We start from the raw sequence: 17,638 nt of genomic DNA, 5'->3' as shown, positions 1-17,638 counted from the left end.
CTCTGCGCCTCACCCTTGTCATGCTCTCTCTGTCTCACTCTCTCTCTCAAATAAATAACATCTTAAAAAAGAACTGGACATATAACTTCTTTGGACCTCTTGTCATATAAAGAGAAATGTAAGATCATAAATTTTTTTAACTTTTTAAAAATGTAATATTTCTGCTTAAAAAATATAAGACTTACAAAAATTATCAGTCTTATTTTTAATAACTACATTATTTAACCAATATTATTTATGACATTCGGATTGTTTCTAGTTTTTTTAACTGTCATAAGGAGTGCTGTATATGAATGTCTTTGCATAATTACCTGTTTTTGTAGAATAAATTCTTAGGTGTTTCCGGAATTGCTGGTTCAAAGTATGTAAACATTTTACGTGTTGATAGATATTGCCAGGTTGCTCTCAAAAAATCTGTGCACATTTGCACATCTACCAGTATATAAGAAGAATGCCTGTTTTGTCATCATCTCATCAGTACCAGTTGTTATTCCTTATAAAATTTTTGCCAGTCTGGAGCACCTGGGTGGCTCAGTCGGTTAAGTATCTGTCTTCGGCTTAGGTCATGATCCCAGGGTCCTTGGATCAAGCCCCACGTTGGGCTCCCTGCTTCTCCCCCTTCCCTCTTCCCTGACGTGCTCGCTCTCTCCCTCTGTCTCTCTCTCATAAATGAGTAAAATCTTAAAAAATTTTCTTTTGCCAGTCTGGGTGGAAAGATAATGATATGATTCTTTTTATTTGCATTTTTTAAAAAGTATTATTGAGATACTGAACAATTTAAATGTATTAGCCATCGCATATCTGATTGCTATTCATGTCTTTTGCTCCATTTTTATTGAATTTTTATCCAGCAGACTTGAGCTAGAAATTTCTGCCTTCATCAACTTTTTAAGAACTTAATAGTTCACTAGTGATGCTTTCCTGCTATGTTTGGAACCCCTCTGCTATTTGCATTTGTAATAGTTTAGAAGTAGTGGTTTGTTTATTCATTGAACAATTTTGAGAGTAGAAGTTTGGAGAGATTCAGTAGAATGAACTGCTTTTGCAAACAACTTTCTTTAAAGGATTTGAATATCAAAATCCAATTATTCTTCTAAATCACCGATATTGAGGAGTGATTTTTTAAGAAACCAGAAACTAAAATAATTAAGATTTACTAAGCAGATTATTTGTTTTTCAGATTCGACCTCACATTACTACTTTGCGCAAATACACATATGGGAAGCATATACTGGCCAAGTTGGAAAAATATTATTTGAAAAATAGCCCAGATCTAGGGCCTATTGGAGGACCACCAAATGGAATGCTGTAAAGGGAAAAGAGAAAGAAGATGATATAACCATGTGAAAAGAACGTTTCTTTTGTGAATTATCAAAACACAACTCAACTATGAATCTTCAAAATTTTTTTTTAAAGCAAAACTATTTATTGACTTTATTCATCCATTTGTAAATTTTTTAAGGTTCTTGTGTATATGTGGGGGGTGGGGGTGGTGAATTATAAATTATATTCAGCCCTGAGTGGAGACCTATCAGATTGGATTGCTGGCAAAGCACAGAATGCCTGTATATGATGTAACTATCAAAAAAAAAAAAAAAAAAGCTGTCACATATTTTGTAAATTTTTACCTTGTAAAGTCACAAAAATAGTTTTTAAAGGAAAAAGTACAGTATTCTTTTAATAAACTGGCTTGCAGTCTGGTAGGTCTACGGACCCCATAGCACAACAGGTTTATAGAGATGTATATAGAAATATAGTCCTTATTTTTTTTTTTTTGTCCTTTGTGTGGAGCCTTTTATAACCGATTAACAATCAACTGCATAAATATTAATATTTTAAAAAGAAAGTTAAGTTGTATTTTGGTAATTCACAAACTATCATGCAACTAAAAACTCGGCAAGTAAGACAAGAATTAAATGATTTGAGATGAAAAGAACTTATATTATTTACAGTGGATGTGATTTTAATACAAATACTGCCCTAAAACGTCTCTGGCAATGTACAGAAGTATTGTATATATACTTACATATGTAATTGTTGTAAGAGGTAGGAAAAAAAAAATCATGGTGACACTTCCATTCAGTTAAATGCACTAATTGAAAAGTTAAGTCCCTTTTTAACTTTTCAGTTTGGTTTGCAATCTGAGAAAGAGTGGAAATTTGTATATTGTTTTGCTTATAGAATTACAAGGACATGTTGAGGAAGTGTTGAGCTTTATTTTGCTTTTTCATAGTAGATTTTTGAGAAAGTAGGAACCAGATAGAGGTGAAAGGGGCCACTGAAAAGTGAATTTGATAGCTCAACATTTAAGCATGACTACATATTCAGATAGCTTTTTTTGCTTCCTATAAATATATGCATTGTGTGTGTAGTAATAGATGTAAGTTTACACTTTGAAAGCAAATCTTGTTTCAATGTTTATTATAAAAGCCTTGCTAATTTAGTAGTGATGCTTTCCTTGGTTGTACAGGTGTACATTTGTAAACCTTCATGCTGTAAATGGAATTTGTTTTATCTCTTTGGGAAACATTTGCATTTTAGTGTACATTTATGTCCCTGCCCTCTTTGACTTGGCATATAGTGTTGTATAATGTAAATTTATTTCTCCAAATCGAGAGTGATTTTTTAAAAAATTTTTTATCTTTATATGGTTTCAGAAGTATGAACCAGCTTTCTTTTTATTATTGTGGGAAACGTTTTCTTTTATAACATAGTTGTTGACTCTGTTAATATGGACATACTAGGATTTGGATCATTTTCAAGAAGTCAGGGTATTGTGCATAATAAGAAAGTATTGGACTGAGATATTTGGTTACCATGGAGGCCAATGCTTTTTCCATCTTATTAAATGTGATGTGACTTTTTTCTTTGTACAGAAGAGTACTGTATTTTTGAATAGCCTATTCCCAAGTAAGAGCAAATCTGTATGATAACATTTTTTTCTCTGGAAGACATAACAGTAACATGATGTACATTTACAAGCGGCCTTATGTACATTTCCCAACAATCTTTTTAAGGCAAAATTGTGACCATATGTGTATAATTAAAATCGTTTTTAATCCTTTGCCTATGAAAATATTTTGGAAAAAAAAAACTTGCTTTGTATATTCAGTTTCTGAAAGATAAAGAAAGTGCTTTGTATTTTGTTGAAGTCAGTATTTTGTATAAAACCATTTATGTTGACCCACTTCTGTTTAGTGCTGAAAACTAATGAACCATGCTATCTCTTTCGATTGAACATGTAAGGGATTTTTTATTGGAAGTCTGCAGAAGAAGATCATTCTTCTGAGCACAATATTGAATATAAAGGTTTTATCACTTAGCTGTTCATATCATGAGCCTAAAAATAATGGCATAAAGTTTGGGGTGCCAGGCATACTTTTTCTTGTTTGATGTTGAGTTACTCTAGTTTTCTAACCCGACATTCCATGTTGAGTCCATTAAATCCAACCACCTGTCACTGTCCCCTCTCATTATAGTCCTACTGGTTCATCAGCATGTCCCAGTCCCAGTGGCAGTGCTTTTCCCCTTACATAGAACGCTGCTCTCTTTCACCCAGTCCTACTTTGTTTTGCCAGCCTCAGAGTGTCTTGGCCCCGTGTCGAAATTTGTTTCCAGTATCAGCTCACGGTTGTGAGCTGATCATGATCCAAGTTGTTCCTGTTGGAGATTGATAAGTGACTTTCCTGGATTTGCACAGTTGAATTCCTGGTTTTCCTTTTTCCTACCCTCTGTTGGCACAGGCAGTTGCAAATTTAGAAAGCCCTAGGGGATGGCTGGGAAATGGAACCTTTCTAGGGTTTTGATGTTCCCATGTATCCCAGTGTTGACAACCCCATCTTCCCAATACTTTGGGGCCTGTTCTAGAAGAATATCTATTATTGTAGAAATTTTATGGTCTGCCATTTTGGTGCCCACCTCTCTGATTCCACCATTTAATAAGTTGGCATGGAATTTTGCTAAAATCTGAACATCACATTTCAGAATAAAGAAACTTTAATTGGGCAGAACCACTTAGACTTTACTCTTGAGTGTCTCCTTTTGATATGGATTGTTTCTGGACCAGTTTGTCTAAGTCCTGGCTCTTCTTGGTTCATATGAAATAATGTTATCTTCACTTTGTATATTATGTATAAATTAGAAAATGAAAAATGTGTGAATAACCTTGTATGAAATAAACCTGGTCTTGTGTTTTTCTCTAGCTAAAATACCCTTCTGTACCTCAATTATAATTCAGATTGCCCATTCAAGTTTACTCTGATTTAAGGAAAAGCAAATATTTTTATCACATGGATGCTAATCTGGGGCTACTGATTACTCTGATGGTATTCCTATCTTTTGATTAGTATTTAGGATCTCTGTCTAATTACATAGAGTGATTACACACTTCATAGGATTAAACTTTCAGCCTGTTTCCTTGATGATATTTCTTCAAGGTTGTTTTGAGGATTAAATTAAATCACTTACCTTTACCTGTAGGTGTTCGTTTCCTTTCCACATGAACTTCCAGAGACAGTGTTGTCTGAAGGAGAATACAGTTTGGGTTCAGGCATGGATTTGAAGTTTACCTCACGATTCACAGCCTTGTGAACTTGGGTGTGTTACTCGTCTCAGCCTCAGTGTTGCCACCTGTACCATGGATGAGTACTATTTCGGTCATTGTTTTTAAGAACTGAGAGTATCTTAAGGTACTTAGAACCCAGTCCTCAACTAATGCTAATACTATTTCCATTTTCCTCTCCCTTCTGTAGCTATTCGTTTTGTTTTAAGCCATACAGATAATTTGATAGAATCCAAAGCAGAGATCTACATAAAACTATGTGGGAAAAGACATGTTCATCATACACGTTTTTAATTTTATGCCAGTTTTAATTTCATCTTGTTTTGGTTCTGTTCTGAGCTGAAAGCAACCCTTCTGGAATTGTTGACCTATCCCACATCATAGAGATGAGATTAAAGGACCCTAAAAGAAAGAAATATTACATCCTCCTACCCTAGCTTACTAACCTAAGAAAAGCAAGTTTTCTAGGTGGCCTGGATGGTAGTCATTCTCTGCTCTCATGACGGATTCTCAGGAAGCCTGGGGTTGGCGGTGGACCATGGGGAAGGGCAGAGGAACCCCAGAGGAGCAGTGTTCACTGTCTACCTGACCTAGCTAGCTTTCAAGGACCAAATGAACCTCTCTGACGGGGTTTGGATGCTCCCAGACAGTGAATCTGCGAACACAGGTGAGAAGCATGGAGCGCGGTGGCACCGTGCGCACCTCTAGGAGGCTGCGTGGTCCTGGCCCGCTAGGCCTCAGTGTTCCCATCTGTAGTCACATACTGTTGGGGCACTTGGGTGGCTCGGTACATTCAGCGTCTGCCTTTGGCTTGGGTCATGATCTCAGGGTCCTGGGACTGAGTCCCGAATTGGGCTCCCTGCTCGGCGGGGAGTCTGCTGCACCCTTTCCCTCTGCCCCCACCCCCAGGCGGGTGTGCTTTCTGTCCCTCAAAATCTTCAAAAAAAAAAAAAGTGGGAATACTATCTTGGCTGCACCCAGAACCTTGCATCTGAGGAGTGCTTGATGCTAAGAACCTAAGAGAACTGCAGGACAGATCCTACAGGAAGCTCAAAATTCGCTGGAATTTTTGTCATTACCTCCATACCCTGTAGACAATTTCTCATTTCCTCTGTTTCAGTCACAGGACTTTTTTCTAAATATTCACCAGGAACTTAAACCAAATGAAATAGCCCTGTAGTTTGAAGAAAGAAATTTGCTAGGTTGAGTTTAATTTGAGTTTTCTTGGACATCAGAGTATAATGGTTCAGAGTCAGGACTCTGGGATTAGCCCAGATTGCAAACCTTTAGCTTTACGTCGTTAGGCAAATGGTTTTCATCTTTCAAGCCTTCGTTTCTTCACGTGTAGGTAAGGGAAATGAGACCTACCTCTTAAAACTGTGAGAATTAAATGAGACCTGTGTCGTTCTGGGGCAGTGAGTGACTCCTGTTACAGTGAGTTAACGAAAGGTTGGGGGGAGGGGTTGTTTTTAATTTACCTACATGCAGCCTGAAAACATTGGGATTGGAGCTCATTTATGTTTCTGCATATGAGCTCTTGATTCAAGTTGCAGATAAACCACTAAGGAAAACTGTTGAAGAAAGGATTAAGGAACTTAACAGCATTTTAGCTGTTGGTACATTTCATCTTTTTTCTTGGTACTAATACAGTCCTGATGACTGCCAGGATGTTAACAATAGGGAGTTGCCCTATATCCGGGAGCAGTGGAGTGACCTGTCTGCATGATGGTCAAAGCGTGGAAGTAGCGGGAACCTGGAGGGAGGGTGAAGTCAGCACTGTGGATTAGAAAAGAGTTCCCATCACAAAGGCCAAGCCCATCTCACCTCAGTCTCGGGTACCCCAGGCCTTTCATGGGAAGAAGCCCTGAAATGTTGTGTCTCAACACCTGGTGGGCCCATCTTACACCAGGGGTGTAAGAGGGAGGGATGTTTGGGAGCCTTCCCCACCCCCACTTTGAAAGTCAGTTCTGACATCATCCAGGACACATTCAGTTGAATAGAATGCGGTAGTTTTCACTGAAGAGAATTAGAAAAGAAGGCCAAAAATATATCTTAGAAATACATCTTAGAAATGTTTAAAATACAGTTCTTAACTCCTAGGTTAAAGAATAATCTGGAATAAACCATTTGGGCCAACTTCAAAATGAGTAACAGTGCTATATATCAAAACTCGGGGGACTTGGGCCAAAGGCTATTCAGAGAAAAATATTTAGCAAAGAAAGTCTGAAGATAATTTAAGAAGCTAGTAAGGGGCGCCTGGATGGCACAGTTGGCTTTCTGCTTGGGTCATGATCTCAAGGTTGTAAGAGTAAGCCACATGCCGGGCTCCTGGACCCATGCTCAGCACAGAGTAGGCTTCAGATTTTCTCCCTTTCCCTCTGCCCCTCCCCCCTCCCTAAAAAAAAGTAAAATAACAAAAGTACAAAAAATATAGGAAGGATTAATAATAAACTTCACAAAAAAGGAATAGGCTTGATTGGTTAAAAATGAGACATACTTTTGGCAAATCAGAATTTTAAAAATAGGTGAAAAACACAAACAGGGATTTATGAAATTGCAAGGTTTTTTTAAATTATAGAACATGATATAAAAAGTCTACCTATAGGGGCGCCTGGGTGGCTCAGTCAGGTGTCCTACTCGATTTTGGCTCAGGTCATAATCTTAGGGTGGGGATATCGAGCCCTGTGTTGGGCTCTGCAATCAGTGGGGAGTCTGCTTAAGATTCTCTCTCCCTCTGCCCCTCCCCCTGCTCACTCTCTCAAATAAATCCTTTTAAAAACAAGTCTACCAAGCCTACCTATAAATTAAAAATCAAATTTTCTATGGAAATACAAAGTTCCAGAATTAAGGAATAATAGAAAACATAAATAGACTAATCACTATAAAACAAGCTAGTCAAAAGAATAAAGAAGGAAGGTCTCGCACATTGCCTGATGTCAAATCTTTTTACAAACCTACAGTAATCAAAACAGTGTTTGGGTGTTAATTACACATTGTGATCATTTTGTAATATATACAAATAATCATGCATGTTATATGCCTGAAACTAACGTTATATTTCAATTATACCTCAATTTTTTATTAAAAAAAATATGTGGTACTAGTATAAAGACAGACATACAGACCAATAGGATAGAATAGAGAGCCCAGAAATAAACCCTTGCATATAGGGTCAAATATCTTCAACATGAGTGCCTACACCATTCAATAGGGAAAGTAGATGTCAGGAAAATAGGATATCCTCTTGCAAAAGAATGAAATTGGACCCTTACCTTACACCAAATACAAAAAATAGCTCTAAATGGATTGAAGACCTAAAACTATAAAACGCCTAGAAGAAAACAGGAGAAAACTTCATGGCTTTGGATTTGGCAATGATTTTTTGCATATGACACCAAAAGCACATTGCATGCAACGAAGCAAAATGGGATTACATCTGACTTAAAAAAATCTGTGCATCAAAGGGAATAATCAGAGTGAAAAGGCAACCCACAGAATGGGAGGAAATCTTTGCAAATCATGTATCTGATAAGGGGTTAATATCCAGAACATAAAGAACCATGATTCAAGAAGAAGAAAAAGAATCTGATTTTAAAAAGGGCAAAGTGAATTTCTCCGAAGATGTTACATGCAAAGATCTACAAGCTTTTGAAAAGATGCTTAATATCACTAATCTTTAGGTAAATGCAAATCAAACCACAGTGGGATATCACTCATCATGGCTTCGATGAAACAGACAACAGCAAGGGTTAGAATGTACAGAAACTGGAACCCTTGTGCACTGCTCGGAACATCAAATGTCACGTATGTACCCAAAGGTGCAGCTGTTATTGAAAACCGTTTGGAGGTTACTCAAAAAAATTAAAAATTGAATTACCATATGACCCAACAATCCCACTTCCGGGTGTATATATTCAAAAGAATTGAAAGTAGGATTTCAAAGTGATATTTGCATACCCATGTTCATAGCAGCATTGTTCACAATAGCTAAAAGGTAGAAACAATCCAAGTGTCCATCAAGAGATGAATGAATAAATAAAATGTTGTCCATACATATAATGGAACATTGTTCAGCCTTAAAGAGAAAGGAAGTTTTGACACATGCTGCAACATGAATAAACTTGACATGTGAAACCACAAAAAGACATACTGTCTGATTCCCCTTATATGAGGTTATTTAAAGTAGTTAAAATTATAGAAACAGAACAGTGGTTTCCAGGGGCTGGGGGAGGGGTAAATGAAGAGTTGCTGTTTAATGGGTATAGAGTTTTACTTTGCAAGATGAACAAGTTCTGGATATCTGCTGCGTAACAATGTGAATTATTACTGAACTGTACACCTAAAAATGGTTAAGATAGCAAAAAAAAAAAAAGGAAGGGAGGGAGGGAGGAAGGGAAAGAAAAAAGGGAAAGAAAGAAAAGAAAAGGCAGTCGAAAATATATAAGGTCATGAGCCCAGACTGTATAAGGGACCAGTTATGTAAATCTTTTTTTTTAGGATTTTATGTATTCATTTGAGACAGGGAGAGCATGAATGGGGGCGGGGGGGCGCAGAGGGAGAGGGAGAAGCAGGCTCCCCGTTGAGCTGGGAGCCCAACATGAGGCTTGGTCCCAGGACCCGGAGACCATGACCTGAGCTGAAGTCAGGCGCTTAACCATCTGAGCCCACCCAGGCACCTCAAGTTCTGTAAATCTTTAAGGAACATATAATACCTAGTTTATATAAATTTTACGGAGCATGGAAAACGATGAAAATTTCCCGAGTTATTCTACAAAACTGTAACGACCTTGAAAAAACCTAAACTATAGTGCACACAAACCATAAACATGGGCTATTTTCATATATGCATATAAATGCAAGACTTCTAACTAATATGTATATCAGTTGAATCCAATGTGATTGTATTCATGTATTATGAGATTAAAAGGCAGTCTTTTTTTTTTTTTAAAGATTTTATTTATTCATTTGACAGAGACACAAGCAGGGGGAGGGGAGAGGGAGAAGCAGGCTTCCCGCGGAGCAGGGAGCCCGATGTGGGGCTCAGATCCCAGGACCCTGAGATCATGACCTGAGCCGAAGGCAGACGCTTAACGACTGAGCCACCCAGGCGCCCTTAAAAGGCAGTCTTAACATATTGCCCAACCATCATGCTCCTATGTATTTACCCAAATGAGTTGAAAACTTAGGTCCACACAAAAGACTGCACGCAGATTATGTTTATAGCAGCTTTAATCATAATTGCCCAAACTTCGAAGCAAACAAGATGTCCTTCAGCAGGTGAGTGGATAAGCAAACGGATACATCCAGACAATGGAATATTATTCAGAGATAAAAAGAAATGAGCTATCAGACCGTGAGAAGACATGGAAGAAGCTTAAATGCATATTGCTCAGTGAAAGAAGTCAATCTGAAAAGTCTCCATACCGTATGATTCCAACTACATGACATTCTGGAAAAGGCAAAACTATGGAGACAGTAAAAAGATCAGGGGTTGCCAAGAGTTGTGGGGAGGTAGGAAGGGATCAGTACCTGGGGCGGAGGGGATTTTTAAAAATTTCCCCACAGTGTGGTTATGACCCGGGGAGAAAACAAACTGTCCAAATCAAGGAAGGCCCTTTCCAGTCTCTACCGAGGTCAGTTTTGATCCTGAAATCACGAACTGGTACCAGAAGCAGTAACAGCAAGGTGTTAAGTGATTTGCATATATTATCACATTCCTCCCAGAACAACTGTATTAGGATGGGACTAGTCTCTCCCTCTCTCTCTCTCTCTCTCTCTCTGTGTACACACACACACACACACACACACACACACACACACACATCTTTAAAGATTTATTTATTTGAGAGAGAGTGAGCGAGAGAGCACAAACTCGGAGGGGAGGGAGAGACAGAGCGAGAAGCGGGTTCCCTGGGATCATGACCTGAACTGAAGGCAGACACTTAACCCACTGAGCCATCCAGGTGACCCCCCCTTTTTTTTTTAAGATTTTATTTGAGAGCGAGAGCTAGAGAAAGAAGAGTGTGTGCTTGTGCACTCACCAGCAGGCGCGGGGGGAGGGGGAGCAGAGGGAGAGGGACAACCAGACTCCCCCCTGAGCAGGGAGCCCGATCCCAGGACCTGGAGATCATGACCTGAGCCGAAGGCAGGCAGACGCTCAACTGAGTCACCCAGGTGCCCCAGGAAGGGACTAGTCTTACCTGCCTTTTACAGATGACAAAGCTGAGGCTTCGAGGGCTTGTCTGACTTGTCCAGGGAGGCAGGGCCAGAGCGCACCTGCGGTCTCAGGCCAGAGCCAACACGCTTCGATGCTGTGCAGAGGCTCTTGGACGTCAGCCTCCTGCAGGGCCCACGAGGTGGCAGATGTGCTGGAAATGCATGCACTTCACGAGTCGTGGCTTTAGCTGGTCGCAGCCCTGATGGGATGGGGGTCCAGGGTTACTAGCTCTTCTGATCCTGCTAGAAAATCAGAAGTCGGGATTCTCATATGCAATTTCCTTATGGAAATCTCTCCTTTTTAAAAAACACGGTGAGGGCAAAACATTTCTACGAGCCAATGCAGCCCTGGGGGCTGTTTGCCACCTCTGCCTAATACAGTCCCCGTAGTGGAATGCAAAGGCGCCTTCACATCTGTGGGCTGAATTTGCCATGCGTACGTGCACCACACACGTACCTGCATCCACATCCCAACGTGCCTTTCACAGCCTGGCTGCCGTGAGCTCCTTCCCCTTCAGAGCCCACCCCACAGGCTCCCCTGAAGCCTTAGAATGCCTCACTTCTCTGCTAGCTCTGTTTACCAGGCCTGGGGCCAAGTGAAGTGCCAGGTGTTGTGTGCTCATTCTCTCCTGTAGCCGTCACTACAATCTGAGTTCAGGAGGCTTAAGCACCTCGGCCCAGGTCACAGGGGAGAGGGCTGCGAAGCTGAGGTTCTACCTACCTCTCCCAGGCCCACTGTCGCATCCTCAGCATCACTCACATGCAGGCCCCGTGTGCCAGGCCCGTGCTAAACCCTTCACGGTGCTTCTCTCTTTTAATCCTCACCACAACTCTTTGAGTAGGTACTAGTAGTAGGGGAGCAAATCAAAGCACAGAGAGGCTCACTTACTGGCTCGAGGTCACACAGCTAAGGCAATGCTAAGAATGCGTCTCATCGCTAGCTGAGACGGTGGGGGTGGGTGGGACAGACATGGTGTGCAGCTTCTCTGCGCTAGGAACATCAGCACCTGAGCCTCTTGCCGACAGTGCGCGGAGTCAGGGAAAGGCCAGGTCGCTGGGAAGTAGGGACAGGCGGCTGTGGGCCAGAGACAAGCAGCCCCACCCCAGGAAGTGACTCCGTGTGAATCAGTCTGACGGCACCTGGGAGGGCGAGGCTGGCGTTGGCTCACCTGTTTGAGAGCTTCCGGTCGAGCCTCCAGCAAAGGCTACTCCGGAGGTGGCCGGGCAGCAGGGCAGCTCTGGACATGTTTTATCAAATGAAGGAGCATCAGTCCACCTTCCTCCAAAAAAAAAAAAAAAAGCTCATAAACAAAGTCCTTGGGTCTCCTTAGGGTGGTGGGATGGGCAGCATCAGGTGATAAACACAATCATCCCCCAAGGGGAAGGCTTTAGGGAAGTAACTCTGATGTGGATGTGTAAATGCCGATGATATTTACAAAGGACGGATTTATTCTCTTTTTCTCCTGCTAACATTCGAGCAAATATCAGAGGCAATTTAGATGGGCAGGGAAACTATACAACAGAAATGGACAGGTGGTGTGGGGCTACAGCAGGGGGTGGGGATGGCAACAGAGAAGCAGCACGGAGAAGTTGAGTACACTCACCATACCCCCCGCAACCCCTGCTTCAGGCTCCCTGAGCCCAGAAGTGCAAACAGATCCCAAGTAAGTTACGGAGTTCTCGCTAGCCAACAAAACAAACATGCAAGTGCTTGGAAGTAACGAAACCTTCCCCTGGCCTTTCACTCTTCAAGGGTCCCCACGGACTCAAGCAGAGCTGCGCTGCCGACTGGGGTGAGGGCTTCCTGTGGAGCCCCCTTGGCATGCCTGCCACCCCGTGAGAGTGGTCCCAGCCGCATGAGCAGAGCAGAGGGACCGCATGGGCTTCAGCCTCTGAAAACACCCCATCACTCCAACAACCTCTCATCAAGACTTCTTTTGGGGGGGCAGCTGGGTGGCTCAGTGGTTAAGTGTCTGCCTTAGGTCATGATCCCAGGGTCCTGGGATCGAGCCCCACATCGGGCTCCCTGTTCCGTAGGAAGCCTGCTTCTCTCTCTCCCACTCCCCCTGCTTATGTTCCCTCTCTCTCTCTGTCAAATAAATAAAATATTAAAAAAAAAAAAAAGACTTCTTTTGGGGACAGAGGTTGTTAGGTGACATGAGTCATATCCAGAATGTAATACAGTCCAGGACTGGGGAGCTAGTGGGGTCACACCGCCCCCCCACCCTGGGCACTTACTGGCAGCACCTTCAGAACCGTCCCTCTCCCACCTCCCCACACACAACTGTCCTCCCCACACTCTCTTGGGTCACGTGCAGAAGGCCGGATTGACCAGTGTATTGTCAGAGTTAGATTCCCCGGCGAGGGGTAGAAAATCTGGGACGACCGTGTCTGAAGAAACGCAGAAGTCTAGCTCTCCATCACGCACAGAGCTGCATGGGCAGTCCCAGGCTGGCATGCTGCATCACTGGCCGGGGACCCACGCTCCTTCTAACCTGGTCCTCAGCCATGCACGGTCTCTGTTCTCAAGTTCACTTCATGTCCAAGATGACTGCTCCAGCTGCATCCATCATATCTTCATCCCAGCCAGGAGGAATGAAAACAGGAAAGGAAAAGAACCTGTTCCTCCCTTTGATACTTCCCTCAATGTATGTACACCATCTCTGCTCCTGTCCCACGGGCAAAATCCTCATCAGGCAGCGACATATAGCTGTAAGTGATGGTGCAAAGGGTAGTCTTTATTTCGAATGGCCAAGAGGCCATTTGAAATGTAGGGGTGGTTTTCCTGAAAAAAGGCGAAGAAAACAAATATGGGGAGTAACCAGGAGTATCTGCCCAAGCAGCCAGCAATAAAAGGCTTCAGTAAGACGTGTCGTAACAGTAAAGCCATTCAAAATCAAATGACAATGAGATTTTTTACTTGCTTCAGATTGGCAAAATATAAAATGTCCAATAAATGCCAAGTTACATAGAAGATGTAGAAAAATGGGAACTCTCATAACTCCTGCTGAGAGTATAAATTGCTATGGACCCTTTTGGAGAGCAATTTGAGCAATTAGAGAATTTAGAGCAATTCCTAAGAAGCTGAATATAGTTGTACCTAAAACCCAGCTGTATCTACTTTTAGAGAAAGTCTCCCATGCACTGGAGGAGAAAGGTACAAGAATCGATTGCAACACTGTATATAATATTGAAAAACTGGAAACAACCAAATGTCCATGGATAAACAAACTGTGATATATACATACAATAAATGATAACACAGCCATTAAGGTAAGTGACCCAGAGCCACATGTATCAACATGGATAAATCTCAAAACAAATTGAGAAGACTCAATGGAATCTATAATGTTTCATTTCATACAAAAATAATAAAAGAAAAAAGATCATGTTAAGACTTGATAAACAGTAGTAGTTGCGTAGGTGTTTATCATTATCTTGGGGGGTAGGTATTGCAAGTGAGGTGGAGTTTTTTTGCATTCCTTTTTATTGTAAAATATACATAATGTAAAATTTACCATTAAAAAAAGATTTTATTTATTTGATAGAGAGACAGCGAGCACAAGCAGGGGGAGCGGCAGGCAGAGGGAGAAGCAAACTTCTTGCTGAGCAGGGAGCCTAATGCAGGACTCGATCCCAGGGCCCTGGGATCATGACCCGAGCCCAAGGCAGACACTCAACGGACTGAGCCACCCAGGCTCTCTCTCTCTATAGATCTATATATAGATCTATATATCTAAAATTAAAAAACTGATTAATACAGAGTAAACTTAAAAATTCTCCTACACTGTCCCCATCCCATTTTCCTCCCCTAGAGGAAATTTTTTTTACATACATAGTCAATGTACATTACACACGTTTTTGTTTTAAAAAAATTGTGGCCATACCATATAAAGAGCACCCTTTTTTTTTTTTTTTAAGATTTTATCCATTTATTTGACAGAGAAAGAAACACAGCGAGAAAGGGAACACAAGCAGGGGCAGAGGGAGAGGCAGAAGCAGGCTTCCCACAGAGCAGGGAGCCTGATGCGGAGCTCGATCCCAGGACCCTGGGACCATGACCTCAGCTGAAGGCAGACGCTTAATGACTGAGCCACCCAGGCGCCCCTAAAGATCACTCTTTAACTTGCTTTTTTTCACCTAAAAACAGGCTTTGAAAAATGTTGCTTGTCAGGACTTAAACACCTGCTTTATTTTAAAAACTGTTGTATAGGGGACGCCTCCGTGGCTCAGTTAAGCGTTAAGCCTGTGCCTTGGGCTCAGGTCCCCATCCCAGATCCCCCGCACCCCATCCCTGCTCAGCAGGGAGTCTGCTTCTCCCTCTGCCCCTCCCCCTGCTCGTGCGCTCTCTCACTCTCTCAAATAAATAAATAAAATCTTTTTTTAAAAAATAAAAAGTGTTGTATAGTTTTCCACAGGGTGGGAATACTCACATTTATTTCACTTTTCCTTGACCGGTGAACATTCAGACATGTCTGTTTGGACACTAGTGAAAACACCTGGGAAGAGTAAGCTCGCCGAGCGGAAGGCTAAGTGCATTTTCAGGGTTGATAGAGGTGCACTTGCCTGAGGGTACCTGTGCCGGGTCTGACGCGCCTACCGCAGCGAAGGGCAGCCCTGCGCCCAGGGCCCCACACACCGCAGCCACAGCAGTGTGCGTTTCTCCCATAATGAAGCCCTGGGTGCCCAGGGGAAGAATGAGAGAAATAGGGTGGGGGAGACACTGGCCCTGCCTTTCTGGAACTTTCTTTCTCTTAGTGGGAAAAGGAAGAAACATTTAAGGTAGTTAGGGATTCACCAGGGATGATCCTGAACATATTTAATAACCCGTGTTGGGAACACAAATCAGGATGAGGACCCTGCCTTGGTACCTCCAGATGGGAGGCTAGAGGCCCCCTGCTCAGACAGATATTAACGCTTCAGTTGCGTGATTTATGAAGGTCTTGGAGGAGGTGGGGGTGGGTCCCAAGGCAGGGGGCTGCTGTACTCAGAGCAGGGATGGACGGCCATACCTGTGCATAAGGGCTGATGTCACTGGGGCGTTCCAAAGGCCTGTAGCTCTGAGATAGCTTTCGAGGAAAAGGCTAGTTTGCTGACTTTGGGCTGGAGGAGAAGCAAGCAGGCCAGGGGGCAGCTGGGCCAAAGGTGAGCCCTGACCCTCTACTTCCCTTCTTTCTGTCCATGCCTCCTTGGGGCCCCTCTGTTGGGTCCCTCCTCTTGCTGGTCTGTCCAAAGAAATCCACATTGACCTGGGGCAAATGCCCTGTTGGAAAGAAACACTAAACTGCTGATTTTTGAAAAGACTCCATCAACCCCGCCCCCCACCCTGCCCCACCCCAACTTTCTCTATTTTGTGCAGTAGGGAAAAGCAAGATTCCAAACTGACCTATTTTTCCTCCACATTGGGTTGAAAGGACTAAAGAATGAACTTCAGACCCATGGAGCCAGACCCCCCCTGGAGACACGGCCTTTCTACTAAAAGGGCTTTTTAACTCACCAGGACTCCCTGAGTTCCCAGAGAGACCCGGCCTGGTGCCATGCTATTGGATGATCCATGATACCAAGGCACTCAGGGACCCCACATTAGGCCCCCAAGACCCTGATGAGGATCTATCATCCTCCAAAGACAGATCTTGGGAAACAGACCCCAAAATGGGGAGCTGCCCAAGGTCACACAGGTATTCAGAGCAGGGACAAAAATAGGGCTGAGTGCTGTTGGGGGGCATCATGTTTTAGTGCTCTGATCGGGGGAGTGTGGCTGAGATGGGGAGGCAGGAGGCTGCATAGCTCTGGACAAACCTGCTGGGTGGGTGGAGAACCCAGGGGCCCACAGCAGATTGTTCAGGCCTGCCTATATAACTGAGACCCAGGAATGTTTAAATCATATAAAGAGAAACTCGGGGGACTGCTGAGAGGCCAAGACACTTCAGGAGACCTTCTTGGTTCCCAGTTCAGGCCAACTGAGGCTGTCCTTGCCCACTGGCCCGGAGAAGATGGGTGAGGAAGACGCCATCTTGGGTCTCCAGGTCCAGGTACAAAGGTCACTTGGCACCATCTCTACCGCCTACCAGATTGCAGGCAGGGCTGGCAGTTCTTCCCCTTTTCTCTCACGGCAATCTGTGCTACACCCACAGGCCTTCCATAGCCTTTTTGCACAGAGGTGCCTGATGGGTGTTGGACACGCTAGGGTTCAGGGCCTCTTAGGGAATCACGAAGGAGCAGTGGTGCTCCTCCGATCTGCAGGCCAGAGGAGGTCCGACCTGGGAAGAAAGACCTTTATTTTTCCATTTAGCTCAGAGGATGAAGAGAGAGGGCAATCTTCTATATAAAGACACAGAAAACGTTTTAGGGTTTTTGTTGTTGTTGTTTTTTCTTTTACGGCCAGTCCTGAGCATGTCCTGCCGTTCAAAGTAAGGCGCCAAGTTTTCAGCACTTTCTGGAGTGCTGGCAGAAGGCGAGGGCATGTGGGAACCTGTCCTTGGGGAAGTGGGGACGCAGGGGCCCCTTCCGAAGCCGGAGGAGAGGAGTGGGGGGAGGGCTCCATCGGTTTAAGGCCCCATCACCTCGAGGCCCCGCACAGCCTGGAAAGTGTTCCCGCCGCCAGGATCTGGGGAGTCTAACGCACCTGGAGGACGCTCGGTGCCCACGCCCAGAGGGCGCTGCAGACTGGCGCCCACAGTCGAAGAGCGATGCCCGCCCCTCCCGCCCCTCTCCCGGACAGCGCCCCACTATACTGGGCCGGGGCGGAAGGGGGTGCGCCCGGGACCCCGCCACCCAGGAGCAGCAGAGCTGAAACGCCGGGCACAACGGCCTGTGGGGACCACTGCTCCGGAGGAAGGCTTGGTTCTGCCCAGCGGGGCG

The 17,638-nt window shown here is 43.6% G+C and overlaps 1 protein-coding gene across 7 annotated transcripts in view; it reads left to right on the top strand.

Moving 5' to 3' along the window:
* PUM2 (pumilio RNA binding family member 2) overlaps nt 1–4,202 on the top strand; it is a 101,273-nt gene extending 97,071 nt beyond the window's left edge. For all 7 annotated transcript variants that reach the window (XM_035000653.1, XM_035000649.1, XM_035000651.1 and 4 more), the window contains one exon: nt 1,181–4,202. In XM_035000653.1, coding sequence (XP_034856544.1) covers nt 1,181–1,312 — 132 coding nt within the window. In that variant the 3' untranslated portion in view covers nt 1,313–4,202. The remainder of the gene's footprint in view (nt 1–1,180) is intronic.
* Nucleotides 4,203–17,638: the final 13,436 nt, after the last annotated feature.

This window comes from Mirounga leonina, unplaced genomic scaffold, assembly GCF_011800145.1.
Source record: "Mirounga leonina isolate KUSES-001 unplaced genomic scaffold, KU_Mleo_1.0 Mir_125, whole genome shotgun sequence".
Lineage (NCBI taxonomy): Eukaryota > Metazoa > Chordata > Mammalia > Carnivora > Phocidae > Mirounga > Mirounga leonina.
Note: the sequence above shows the minus strand (reverse complement) of the source record. Positions and strands in the feature narration are given on the sequence as shown.